The 15,397-nt window shown below is 35.6% G+C and overlaps 1 protein-coding gene across 2 annotated transcripts in view; it reads right to left on the reverse strand.

The window, feature by feature from the left end:
• The window catches only part of Grid2 (glutamate ionotropic receptor delta type subunit 2), a 1,431,657-nt gene that overhangs the window by 754,228 nt on the left and 662,032 nt on the right, over nucleotides 1-15,397 (reverse strand). For both annotated transcript variants that reach the window (XM_032906395.1, XM_032906394.1), the window contains exon 3: nucleotides 4,219-4,503. In XM_032906395.1, the coding sequence (XP_032762286.1) occupies nucleotides 4,219-4,503 (285 nt within the window). The remainder of the gene's footprint in view (nucleotides 1-4,218; nucleotides 4,504-15,397) is intronic.

Genomic DNA, 15,397 nt, shown 5'->3' on the forward strand with positions numbered 1-15,397 from the left:
TTGAAGAACCGCAATTTTATGGGATAGTTACTAGTGGCCAATGTTGAAAAAAAAAAGAGGGATATGGTGACAGCTATTTTCTAAGAAACTCTTGTGGCACTCTGTGCTTTGAAAGCAGAAATACTAGGTAGGAGGAGGCTGGGGTCATATGTCAGCTGAAATAATGAATGCTCAAACTCCAGATCTTTAGAGAAATTAAAAAAAAAACAGTCCAATAAAACTAAGCAGCAGAGAAGTGAAGTTTGAAGACACTTTCTCACTAAGGTTCCTAAGTATAGGCAAACCTACATCATATGGATTGAGCTGGATTCATTCACAGACTCTGGTAGACTTGAGTTAAAACTACCCGACATCAACACAAGACTTATGCTGTTCCATGAGAGTTGGAATCCTCTCTCTCCTCTGTGACAATGGTTATTGCATATAAACAGTTGTTACTAATAATGATGAACTAGGTTATTTTTTATCATAATTACTATTCTGTTTTCCTGCTTCTAAAAACCATCAAATCTTCCTATTTAAAATATCTATAATTTTTGTTTAAGTTATTATAAATATACATGAGATCTGTAGGCTTAAAGTCATCATGTACCTTTAATGAAAATGATTGTATACAATCAGTGAACTTGTCTTTCATTTTTTATTTTATTTTATTTTTTTTGTTTTGTTTTTTAACTTGTTAGGAATTATCTTACTCTATTACTATAGTGTCAAATATAATAGTGACCAAAAGCAGGAGTAATGGAGAGACCACTGATGATTGTATCTGGGCTTCTTATTTTGTTGTTTGGCATTGCCTTACTTGATGTTTTGTCTTTATAAAAATACTAATAATATTAACAGTTAGCTTAGAAGATAACTATGAGGGTTTCATGAGATGATGCATACATTTGAAGAATTCTGCAAAGCGGCTAGATATAGCAAGTATTCTCACCTGATAGTTTTGTTATTGTGTTCTTGGCTCTTGAGAACATTAAAAAATATAAAATAAAATATTTATTCTAGCTCATGGCAAGCAAAATGAGCAACTCTAAATATTTCATTTGCTAAGACCTGATCCCATTTTTCTCTATTGAAATGTCCACTTCTCATATATGCTTCTCCCAAGATGTTCCCTAACCTTAGTAACTAAGACCACAGTCTACCCAGACAGGCTGCTCATCACGGCTGCCAAAAGTAAAGTCCTCATCACACTGTACCAACGTTCAGCCGCTGAAAACAGGACTCACTGTCTCCGCTTACAAGGGGCGTAGAAACCACTTCTGATTGGAAGGTTTCTAGTAATAGAAGGTAAACATATATTCCGAAACACATTTTAAACCCTACCTGGTAATATAGTAAGAAGAACTGGATATTTTACATAGTGCACATTGAGAAAAGCTCAGCAACACAGACTCCCTTCCACTTTTGGAAAAGAAAGGCTTAAATAAATAACTTCTCTCAAATAAAGTTTCCATACTTTTCAAACCTCTTTGATCCATTTACATCGAATCGATGGTATGGATTTTCTTTGTTAGACTACCTTTAAACATAATTAAATACTTCAGAAGAAAAGTACATCACTAATCAACTAGATAAGGAAACCTGAAAGGCACACACTCTGCCTTTCTCTATAAAAGAAATATGTGTGTATATATACATATATATTTCTATATAATATGTATATATTAAAATCATTTATATGCATATACACACATTATTCTAAGCAAACTGTATCTCCAATAAATATGTAACTATGGCCCTCATTATGCTGCCTGATTCTGTTCACTAATGATACTTAATCCATTCATTAATGGAAGCAATTCCTGATAATCAGGATAAAAGTCAAGTCTAATCCACTTAGAATGATGTTTCTGATGACTGCCCTCTTCCAGCTACAAAGTCTGTGGGAGCTTGCTGTTTATTTAGGACCCTAGCACAAGTTTTTACTAACAGGATTTATTGTAAGCATTAAAAGAAAGTTTTCTTTTATTAAATAATGCTTTCTATTGGAAATAATCTTGAAGATTGTAGCAGAGCCATTTTTCATGACTCTAAATTAAGTATGTCTAAAGCACATTTACCTCCAGAGTAGAGGGAAATGCTTTGTCTGGTTTTGATTCCTAAATAAACCGTGTATTTAAATGGAAATACTTTCAACCTTGGTGCAGTTATAGCTCCTTATGGACCCCAAGGCATTAAAGGTGAAGAGAGAACCCCAAGTGTTAGGTGATTATGACTGCTGCTAAGAGGACACCTGCAGAACAGCATTCAGCCCGTCAATAATGTTTCTTCTCCTGTGAAGACCCCATCTTCATTCTCACAGGACTGGGAAACAAATGATAATAAGTGATTTTTCTCTCCTACAGACCTCTACAATCAAAGGTTAAATTTCTCATTTTAACGCGAAGAAAGTGTCTTCATCAAAAATCACTTTTCTGCTACTTATTTTAATGGACTGTATTTTTTTCCATTTATCTGGATTTTAAACTTCGATTACTTCAGTGTACACTTGATCAGAGGCTGTGAATCCCATTTAATGGCAAAACAGAGCACAGTGTAATGGGCGAAAGCAGACAAAGGCAGCGAGCACACTGACTCTAGAGACAGTCCGTGTGTTTAAATATCGTCTCGGCAGTGTTTTATGCTTGCAAGACCGATCTGTCTTCTGCTGATGTGCCAATGGTTTTTAATATTCTTTTTGTTCCGTTTGTTCACGTCAGTCTCTTAATCCTTATTCTGTGACCCCTAAATAATGTGAGTTAAGCAACCAAAGTACTGGCTTCCGTCTTGGAGACAAAAAGTTTCTTGAGAGTCCTCGGACCTTGGCTCAAGTTTGCCCGTTGAGTTTAATGCGATTCCGGCTGCCAAAAGGCCGGGCCTTTTGACTATTTAGGCCTAAATGTAAGTGCTCCTGTGCCCTTGCTGGCTGCCCCCAGGGGGCTCTCCTCTGTTGCTTGCCAGAGTTTTGCCAGCCTGCTGGTTCTCGGCTCTGTTGCCTTTGTCCTGCAGCCCACTTGTCTGTCACTGCCCAGCCTCTCACAGTGGACGCCCGGTTAAGAGAAGAAAGGATTGCTTTGAATGTTTGTTTGTTTTCCAAGCCTATTTACTTATTGGCCAAGAAAAACATTCTTTTCATAAAAAACGGATAAACAAGACCCAGAAGAGAAACATTTTAGAATCTTCAAGGGAAACACTTCTAAGTGAATTCTTCATGGGGGATGTTTATTCTCATTTGATCATATCCAGCTCCAGTCACTTCTGCTACTCTCAAACATAAGGGGACAACAACGATCAAAGAGCTTTAGACTGGTTAGGAAATGAAGAGCTTCAGAAAAGAAAGGAAAAAAAAAAGGTTATTTTCTCTTGATACGTTATCACGTGTAAGGATTCTGAGACAAATTGTTTTCTCCCCATGTTACAGTGCACTCTGGGAAACCGTGTGATACAGTGAAAGAGTGTAGAAATATTGGTTCATACTAGTTTTCAGTTTTTGTAAAGCTGCACATTGAATAAAGCATGCAGAGAAAAATTTTCTACTTCTATCAACAACAATGGGTAAAACATTAAGTAAGTAGGTATATAAACAAGTATATGGATAAAAATTTTAGCCACTAAATGAAAAGTTTGTTTTTTTAATCAGTGTTCTAGGATCTGCCCCTGGTACCACCACTGCCACCACCATCACCACCATCACTAACACCACAACCACTATTATTATCATCACAGAATTTTGCATTTTTAAGAGATTGTATTTCCTTTTTAACTTCCTATTATTTAATTAAGATATATTGTACTTGGACTACTAAGAAAGACAGACTTTTAAATGGAGCATCAAGTACAGATTCATTCATTTATTGATGTATTTATGTATGTATGCATTTATGCATGTATGTATGTATGCATGTATGTATGTATGTATGTATGTATGTATGTATGTGTGTATTTACAAAACAATGTCTAGCTAGTAGCGAAGCTGGGTTTGACCCTATTTTTTTCCCTAAGCCTTAGTGGTACTGGTGTAACAGGTGTATTTATTACTCTCCAACAGGTATTTACAAAGAACAAGTTCAATAGCACTGAAAATACTTCTTCCACTTGTTTGTTGCTGTGAGGTATAGTAGAAACAAAGAAAAGCCACACATGATTAATATGTTCTCCCAGATCTTTTAGAATTTAATGAACTTGCTTCTCATGCAAACATTACCTTATGAAGCTCTTCAGATGGCAAACACTTACCATATTCACTATCATAGAAGATAATAAATTTCTGCCATGCATACTCTGTGACTACTCTTAGGATGACTTCATTCAAGTAGACAGGTGGACGAACTGAAAGAGTATAGTCATCATTTCTGTTGCTCCGGGTGAGGCCACAGCCACTTCTTGGGGTCCCAGCTGTTGAACGCTGAATGAAGAGGTGAGGGATATGCATGGCATCTGCCAAAGACTGGAGGGACCCAGCAGATGTGCAACCAATGGAGCTGACCAAGGCCAAGATGCCCTGGTTCATAAGTTCACATGCTGCAAGAGAGCACAGCAATGCCAAGGTAAGTGGGTTTTGTATGATTTCTCCTTTCTGAGAAGCAATGGTTTACAGAGTCATGTGAATGTAAATCTTGTAAAAAATACATAAACATGATATATGAAAAAAATCCTTGAATTAAGAAGTGCTGATGGAATGCAGTGCAAGAATTCTGTTTCCCTTAGCTCTGTGGTGCTACACAACCTTCTCTTGGCTCAATCTGGCCATATTTGAAAGGGCAAAGTGGCAAGAATCAAGATTATTTTGAGGATTAGAAATAAACCAGTATCTGTCATTTGTCTCTCAAATGGTAGAAATTCAAATAGTAGCAGCTAAACCTGTATAATTATTGCTTAATGATTCAGGAAAATACCTGTTTCATATATGATGCAAGCTTTTAGAAAGTAGCTAATATTGAAAGAGGTGAGCCATAAGGGGGACAAAGAGTTGGAAGGAGAAATTTTTGGCCACCATGGGTCCCCAAACTGGATGACATTTTCTCCCTCAACAAACTAGAAAAAATGAAATGTTTTTTTGTCATTTCCCTTAAGAAATAAATCAACAGACAAATGAAATACTAAACATTACCAATAATTTCATTCTGGCATGTAAATGAGCAATTTATAGCTGCTACTATGTACTATATGATTGATGTGCATTTGTTTATATTTTTCTGTGTATGTAAATTTATTTAACTTACAGTTAAAACTGTATTTAATATAAAGATGATCAAATACAAACACAGCGTATGTATTTTAAAAGATATAATTAATGGTTCAGGATGCCAATGTATGAAGAACAGAAATAAATTAAAGAGCAAGTTCAGAAAATACCAAATATTTATGTTTTAAATAATTAGCTATAATAACTGATTTTGCTTTTATTTCAAAATTTTGACTGTCTGTGCTGACCTTCTAAGAATTTAGAATTTATTATAGGCTGGTTTATAGAATCATTAAAAACTTAAAAAAACAAGGAAGAGGCCAAAGTCTTCTATATAATTAATTGCCAATCTAATGAATGCTGATTTGAAGTGCAAGCTAAAAGCTAACCACATCAGTGCCATATGTACTTACTGTTATTATCAGTGAGTAATTCCATGTATATTATGTCAATACATAATCATTGGGAACGTATTTTCAAGCACTGACTCGTATGAGGTTACATGGACTTCAAATCCATGTGAGCAATGACATTTGAGAGGAATACACTTAGAACCTAAGAGTTTCAGGTTGAAGTTTTTGAAAAAAAAAATCACATATTCTTCTCATGATTGTAACTTTACCATCCAGGAAAGCATTAGGAATTTAGATTTATTAATAGTTTCAAAGAATGTATGCAAAAAGCCCAGTCAAAAGTTGATTTCATTTCTATGGTAAATAAGGCATTACTAATTCACAAATGCAAATGCAACTAATATTTAAAATTTTTATATAAAAGCTTGGCTCATCTAGTATAAGGAAAGTGCTTTAATGTATACACAACTGGATTCAACTCAGGCATTAGAATCATTACAAGTGTCCAAGTAAACAGTAGTTTTGAAACTTAAACCACAGAAGTTATAAACTTCTAATTTTCAAGGAAAACCTCCAGTTCATGTATTATATTTTTCCATGTATGATACTATAAGAAAACTATTTGATTTTACTCTTTAGAAACATAAATTTACAGTTACATGTCAATCATGCACAGCTTTAAAATTTGTTACTGCATATCTTAGGTAAGGTAAATGGTTTATTTCATATTAGGCTTCTGCATGACAGTCCTTTAATGAAAAAAATCAGGGCAGGAACTCAAGGCAGGACCACAGAGTCAGGTATTGAGTCAGAAGGCATGGGTGATCACTATCGATTGGATTGTTCTCCATGCCTTGCTCTGCCTGATATCTTCTTTTATAAATATGGTTTTTATTTAATTTTCTCTCATATTGTAATGATTTTGTTTCCCAACTCCTTCCAGATTCTCTTCCCCTTGTTTCCTGCCCATAAGGATAGACATACAAAAGCATAGAGACAATTGTATTCATAAGACAGCCTTTGGGCTGGCAAATTTTAGTTCAAGACGACCTGGAACTTGTGATTTTTCTGATTCTGAAAAGTCTTCCAAGTGCTGATATTATATCTATGTAATACACTTGGTCTCTATTTCATTATTATTTTTATCTCTTCCTATGTGTAACCACACATAGATGACCTATAAATTACGTTAAGGTCACTGTTTTGTATAACCATCCTACTGCATGTATTAGCAGGAGTAATTAAAATATCTATAGGTGATCAAAATAGGAATCATCAAACAATAGAAAAGTGCATCAGATTGAAACTGAATTTAGAGATCATGCAGTTGAACAGTGGAAAGTAGCTATAACTGCTTTGCTCTGTCTTATTGATGAGGTGTCACCCTGGAACAGCATTCTAGAAAATGATTCTGAAAAAAAAAACCCACTAAAATCATTTCGTGAAAATTTTAACAGGGAGAGACTGGAGAGTTACAGCCAGTAAGTACTGAATGTCCTTTCATCTTTAAAATTTCTAACCTGTACAAAATGAAGAGAAGTCTGTAGCTAAGTAATGGCCCAAGATTCTTTCTATCCTTCATCATAGAAAGCAAACAAGAGACTTTTTCATCTGTTACTTCAAAATTATATGGGCCGAGAACAGATGGAGTTCTCTAGAGGAAAAAGTCTCTAGAGTTTGTGTATTGTCAGTACTGAAAAACAAAACAAAATGAGACAAAAAAACAAAACAACAACCAAAACAACAAAAGAACCAGGCTGCTCTAACTTGCCTGTAAGTTGCTCTTAGAAACACTGAACAAAAGGGACCAAAAGTAAATTTATTTTACTTACACATTACAGTGTATCATCAAATGCACCCAAGGTGGGAACTCAAGGATTGAAGCAGAAACCACAGAAAAGCAGTGCTTACTGGCTTACACTCCATAATTTGCTCTGTTTACTTTCTTATACAGCACAGGACCAAGTTCCTAAGGAATGATACCTTCCACAGAGGTTGATGAACCAATCAGTAAATGTCTCTCAGACATGCCCACAGTCCAATCTGATGAAGGCAATTCCTTACTGAGGTCCCCTCTTCCTTTATGACTCTAATTTGTGTCAAGTTGACAAAAAAATCAGGCAGCTCAAATGTAGTCTCATTAAAGACAGAAGAAAGAGGTTACCTGCTCGATTGGATTGGAACTGGTTGACCCCCAAAACAGTTACATTGAGGTACATGAAACACTGTGCCTCTAGGGAAAGCTACTGTTGACTCTTGAAGGGGGTTGAGACATAGAGGAATCTAACTGTTCTGCATTGATCTTAGTCTGTTTGTCCTAGGTAAAGGTTACTGTAAGGGGCATAAACCCCGATAGCTGAGAGGAAAGTATAAACTTAAAGGCTTGCATGGGCATCACAGGTAGAGTTTATGTTTGTCAGGAACTTCAAATTTTGACAGTTCAAACACTTCATCATTTAGTTTTGTTTGCACAGAATTCAGTTAACATCACATGAGGAAGTTGGTCAGAATTGGGTTAGGAAGATGATGGGAACCACTGTGTGTCTCCCTATTGAAGCCAAGGACTTCTCAGTGGCATATTCTTTTCTCTGATATTTTAGGTCATGTGATTTTTATGTATATGACTACATACAATATACATAAATATACCCAGACCATATGCAAAGGGTTCTTGGTTTATAACTCCATTTGTTTTGAGATTTTACATCAGAGATGCTTGGAGCATGTTCTAATTGCTGAAAGAACACACGTTTTAAAAATTATTTTTATAACAACATTGCAGTCAGCAACACTTTGCCACCTTGGGACACAAGCAGTTAGAGAAATGAAGTTGGCTGTTTAATTCTATATTTCAAGTCAAATGATGTTCACACATATACTATTGTTTCTATTTCTAAAGCTAAGCACGTTGGGTTTTTTCTCCTTAATGGATAAGATGCTGTTAATAGTAAGATGTGCAAAGCATATAGAAACTAAATCCCCAGTACAGTGTTGTTGGAGATGGGATCTTAGGCTAGCCAACAGTTTAATGAGATTCTATCTTTGGAAATGGTTTAAGATTGAAAATTAATCCTTCTAAAAGAATGGGTGGAGTACCTCTGTCCTCTCTCTTGTCCTCCTTTCTCTTTATCCTTTTTCTATCAGATGACAAGAAAGACTTTTCTCCATTTTAGTGTCTTGATTTTGAATTCTTCCGCTTCCAGAATAATGAGGAATGCCTACTTTTATAAATTTGACCATTAATTTCTCTTAGGGAAACAAAAGAAAGACTATTACATTATGAAAGACTGAACTTTATGGTTACTCACTACTATTTTTCTCTGCTCAGTCATCTTCAGATATTAATTAAATGCAGAGCTTTCAGTTATCCTTTCAATAAAGTCATATTACCTATGGGTGGTGTTTTTTAGTTGCTTTTAGCCTCTTATTCTCAAGAGTCATTTACTATTGTTATATTAGCTATACTGCCTTAAATTATAAAAGAGGGTATCTGGCTCAATTCCATATTTAAAATTTTAATTTGGTTTCTGATACACAATCAGTATCTCAAAAATTTACTACCGCCTTCCAAATGTTTGTCAAAAGGCAATGAAAACAACACTAAAACAGAAGACAGTTATTAAAAAGAAAGAATGAAAACCAACTTTCAAGTAAAGAGATGTAAATTCATCAACTAATATTGACTTCCATATAGTTTTAACTAAACATTATGAAAGGTGTTTATAAATAACTTAAAGGGGAACTTATACAAATCATTTTTGCCCTTTTCCCTGTCATGTAGAATATCTGTGTTTTGTGGTTCTTTTTTTGTTTATACGGTTTTGGTTTTAAAGACAAGTTTATTGAGTCACAGACAGGAACTATGGGCTAGGCAATAATGAAAGTATCACCAACGTACTAATTCAGTATTCATGCATGTTAAATCTATGAAAACATCCATCTGTAGCTCTTCAATGGTTTGGAAATTATTTTAGAAGTGGTTATCTTCTTACCTGCTGTAATGTTACACATCATACAGGTTAGAAAACCCTTTTCCTGAAGCATTCAGAGTTAAAAAGGATCAGCTTGTCTCAAGCAATACCCTACCTACCCTACACTCATGAAAGATCCTCAGCTGGCAGATGATGCAGCAAGAAAATCTAAGAACCAGACGCATAGAGAATGTTAACTTTGTTAAAATTCCAGTTTTATTTTTATAATCCCATGTATCAAAGAGTGAAGATTAAGCAGAATTTTGGTAAGAATGTTATTCTAAATTGGATTGTACCTTTAACATTGAATCTTTACTCATAACGTTATACATTTTATTGTTGTTGTTATGGATATTACTGATTTTGATATTCTTAAAAGATTTTATTGTTGTTGTTATGGATATTACTTATTTTGCTATCCTCTGGGGCAAGCTAACCTGCCCTGAACAGCCTGCTATCACTGGGGCACCTCCATTCCCCCCACCTCTCTGTGTCCTCCATACCCCTCATAAGACTTGTTGAGCCTGAACCGTACAGGTCAATGTCTCTTCTTCCACCCATCTTCTCTGCTTGTTGAGTTCTCTGAGGTACACCAAGCTGACTTAAGCAGAGTACTATCCCCAATGGCCTTCCATTTCCTACCAGATCTCTGCCCAACTTCATCAGACCTACGACTCCTGAACCATACAGATCTATAGTTTTTGAACTATACAGTCCAAGGATACCCATAAGAGGCCCATCACAATAGGACTACCAAGGTTAAACTGGCTCCCCATGCCTACAAGAACAGAATATTCAGGAATCAAAGCTATCCAGATGGCTAAATGTCCTGCAAAGAACACAATCAACAAAAGTTTGGGCAATATGACAGCTTGAGAGCACAGCTACCCTACTATATCCTATCACAACTGAAACACACACAAAAAATATAACCTTAACAATCTTATAAAGATGACAGAGGCCTTACAGAGGAAACAGATAAATCCCTTAAAGAAATACAGAAAAATACAATCAAACAGGCAGAGGTCTTTAAAGGAGAAACAAGTAATTCCCTTAAAGATTTAAAAGAAAATATAAATAAACAGGTGAAAGAAAAAGTTGTGCAAGACACACACACACACACACACACACACACACACACACATACACACACTGATGGGAACCTGGAAAATGAAAACCTAGGGAAGAGAACATGAACAACAGACGGAAGGATCATCAATTAAATACAGGAGGCAGAAGAGAGAATTTCAGGTCTGGAAGATATAATAGAATAGAATAATACATCAGTCAAAAAAAAATGTGAAATCTAAAAATGTTCCTAACACAAAACATCCAGGAAATCTGGGATACTACAGAAGGACCTAACCTATGAATAATAAGAATAGAAGAGGGTTAAGAGCCGCAGCTCCATGGTCCAGAAAATAGTTTCCACAAAATCATAGAATAAAAATGTTCAAACCTAAAGAAATAGATGCCAATAAACATAGGAGAAGCTTATAGAACACCAATTAGGCTGGACCAGGAAAGATAATCTTCCTATCACATAATAATCAAAACACAAAATCTATAGAACAAGAGATTATTAAAAGGAGCAAGGAAAGGGCAGGTAACATATAAAGGTAGACCTATCAGAATTACACTCAACTTCTTAACAGAGACTCAAAAAGCTATATTGGTCTGGACAGATGTCTTGCAATCTCTAAAAAACACCAGGTGCTAACCTAGACTACTATACCTAGCAAAATTCAATCATCAGAGATGAAGAAAAAAAGATGTTTCAAGACAAATTCAAATTCAAAAGATATATATCCATTAGTCCGCCCTACAGAAAATACTAGAAGGAAAACTCCAACCAAAAGAGGATAACTACATCCGAGAAAATAAGTAATTCCATATCAGCAAGAACAAGGGACACACACACACAAACAAACACAAACTAACACCTCCAACATTAAACTAACCAAAATAACAATTACTGGTCATTAATATCTCTCAACATCAATGGACTCAGTTTTCCAATAAAACAATACGGGTTAAGAGAATGGATTTGAAAACAGGTTCCATCATTTTGCTGCATACAAGAAACACACCTCAGCAATAAAGATAAATATTATCTCAGAATAAAGACCTGGGGAAAGTTTTCCAAACAAATGGACCCAAGAAGCAAGTTGGAGTAGCCATTCTAATATCTAATAAAATACACTATCCTCCAAAATTAATAAAAAGAGACAGTAGAGGACACTTCATACTCATCAAAAGAAAAATCTACCAAGATAAGATCTCAATTGTGAACATCTATTCTCCAAACACAAGGGCACTCACATTTGAAAGAAACATTGCTAAAGCTTACATAGCACATTGAAACCCAAACAGTAATAATGGAAAACTTCAATATCCTCCCCTCAACAACTAATAACTCATCCAGAAAAAACATATCTAAAAAAAGAGAAATAATAAAACTAATACTTATGAATTAAATAGACCTAACAGACACCTATAGAATATTTCACCCAAACACAAAAGAATATTCATTCTTCTTAGCACCTCATGAATCCTTCTGCAAAACTGGACATATAGTCAGTCAGAAAGCAAGCCTTAACAAATACAAAAAATTGAAACAATCCTGTGCATGTTATTAGACCACTATGTATTAAAGCCGAAGTTAAACAACAATGGAAACACCAGAAAGCCTACACACTTATGAAAATTGCAAAGTATTTACTCAATTATCTCTGGGTCAGAGAAGAAATAAAGAGAGAAATTAAAGACTTTCAAGAATTCAGTGAAAATGAAAGCACAGCCAAAGTTCATAGCACTAAGTTCCTATATCTCATACCAACAATTTAATACATCTGAAAGCTCTAGGACAAAAAGAGGCAAGCACAACAAAAAGGAGTAGAAGGCAAGAAATAATGAAAATCAGGACTGATATCAGTTATAAACAAAGAAATCAATGAAAAGGCTCAAATAAACCTAGAACTGGATCTTTGACAAAATCAACAAGATAGACAAATGCTTATCCAAACCAACCAAAAGACAGAGGGACAGGATATACATAAACAAAATCAGAATTGAAAAGGGAGACAAATCATTGGACACAGAAGAAATTCAAAGCATTAGGTCTTAGATCAAAAGCCTGTACTCTACATGATTGGAAATTCTTAATGAACCCGAAAATTATCTAGATAGCACTTGCCAAGGTTAAATTAAAGTCAAGTAAACTATTCAAACAGCCCCATAACACCTAAAGGAATAGACCCAAAACCAGATGGTCTTAATGCAATATTCTACCAGACCCCTTTAAAAGAAGAGCCAATGCCAAGACACCTCAAACTATTCCACAAAATAGAAAAAATAAGGAAAACTCCCAAACTCATCCTATAAAACCACAGTCATCCTGATACTTAACTTTTAGTTAACACATAACTTTACAACAATGTCTCTTATGAACATAGATGCAAGCATATTCAATACTTGAAAACTAACACATCCAAAACATCATCCATTATGATCAATGTACTTCATCACAAAGATTCAGGAATGGTTCAATTTATGAAAATGCATTATGTAATCCACCATATAAACAAACTAAAAGAAAAAAATCAAATGATCATCTCATTAGGTGCTGAACAAAATCCAACACCCCTTCAAGTTAAAAACATTTGAGAGATCAGGAATACAAAGCACATAAGTAGACATAATTAAAGCAGCATACTGTAAGCCAATGGCCAATATCAAACTAAATGGAGAGAAATTTAAAGCAATTATACTACAATCGGGGATAAGTCAAGGCTGCCCACTTTCTCTTTACCTATTATAATACTTGGCGTTCTAGCCAGAACAATAATAAAACTAAAGGAGATCAAATGAATAAAAATTGGAATGGAAGAATTTAAATTATCGATATTTGTGGATGATATGCTAGTATACATATGTAACCCCAAAAATTCTACCAGAGAACAGCTACAGCTGATAACTATCTTCAGCATAGTGGCTGGTTAAAAAATCAACTGGAAACCAATAGTCCTCCTTTATACAAATGACAAATAGGCAGAGAAGGGAATTAGGGAGACAACACCCTTCACAATAGTCACAAATAATATAAAGTATCTTTGTGTAACTCTAATCAAGCAAGTGAAAGATCTGTATGACAAGAACTTCAAGTAACTGAAGAAAGAATATGAAGAAAATATCAGAAAATGGAAAGATCTCCCATGCTCATGGATCAGTAGGGTTAACATAGTAAAAATGACCATCTTTCCAAAAGCAATCTACAGATTCAATGCAATCCCCATCAAAATTCCAACACAACACTTTATAGACCTTGAAAGAGCAATTTTCAACTTCATATATAAAAACAAAACACCCTTGATAGCCAAAATAATCCTAAACAATAACAGGAATTTGGGAAGAATCACTGTCCTTGACCTCAAAGTGTACTACAGAGCAATAGTGATACAGTATCACACAGGTGGATTAATGGAATCAAATCTAAGACCCACAAACCCACACACCTATGAACACTTAATTTTTAATAAGAAGCCAAAGCCATAAAATATAAAAATGAAAGCACCTTCAGCAAATGGTGCTAGACTAAATGGATATCTACAAGTAGAATAGAAATAGATCCATATTTATCCCCCTCCACAAAACTCAAGTCTCAGGTGATAGAGAACCTCAACATAAGACTGGATACCCCGGTGGAACAATAGGTACACCAACCCACCCACAAAACTTTTTAACCAAAATTTCTCCTGTCTACTATAAAGGCGGGCACAGAGGATCGAGCAGAGACTGGGGTAATGGTCAACCAACAACTGGCACAACTTGAGACTCATCTCATGGGCAAACACCAATACCTAACATTATTAATGATGCTCTATCATTCTTACAGAGAGGGGTACAGCACTGCTTTCTTCTGAGAGGCTCCATCCAGGAGCTGACTCAGACTGATGCAGCCGCCCACAGCCAAACAGTGGATGGGGATTGTTATTGATGAGCAGGAGGAAGGCTTGCAACTCTGAAGGGGATAGGAACTCCACAGAAAGATCAACCTAGTCAACTAACCTGATCCCTTGGGGCTCTCACAGACTGAACCACTAACCAAAGAACATACACAGACTGGACCTAGGCCTCCTCATACATATTTACAGGGGCTCTCCCCAAAGCTCTTGCCTGTATGAGATACCTGCCCAGAGGAAAGGGGGTGGGAGATGGGGAAAAGATTGTAGGAGTGGGTAACAATGAGGGGGCAGTGAGCAGCATGTAAATGAATAAGTTAAAACCAAAAAAAATTGAAGCTATAAGAATGGATTTCCCATGTTTTAAATGATGAAGAAATTCTGAATGTTGAATAGGTAGATGTATTTATTCTGTTTTAAACAGTATGCCGTACTTGTCAAGTAGGTACAAAGATCAGGGCCTGGCTCTTCAGCTGCACATAAAAGCTGGGTGCCTATAATCTGAATACTCAGGAGGGAAAGAAAGGGTCCTCAAGACAAGCTGGCTAGATAGGCTAGCCAAAGCTCTGAGCTCTGCCTTCACTATGAGGTTCTGCCTAGAAAATTAGGTTGAGAGCCACAGAGAAAGACACTGGTCATTAACCTCTGCCATGTGCATATATGCTTACACATGTGTATATACACCTGTATGCATGTGTGCCTCTGAGTAGACAAACGCACATACAGGCAAATATACCATACATGTCAAAAAGTGAATTAGAATAATAAAATTGTTATTCTTTATATTAGGAAATGTCTTGGTTTCAAAGTGGTTTCTAAAATATATGACTATATGTTTTAACAAATTATATCCTATGAAACTATATACCAAATCATCCCCTAAAAGCTACACTGTGTTAGAGCTTGCAGTGTAGTTAGGGTAGTGGAATGCGTGCTCAGTATTAA

Source organism: Rattus rattus, chromosome 6 (genome assembly GCF_011064425.1).
Source record: "Rattus rattus isolate New Zealand chromosome 6, Rrattus_CSIRO_v1, whole genome shotgun sequence".
NCBI classification, from domain to species: domain Eukaryota; kingdom Metazoa; phylum Chordata; class Mammalia; order Rodentia; family Muridae; genus Rattus; species Rattus rattus.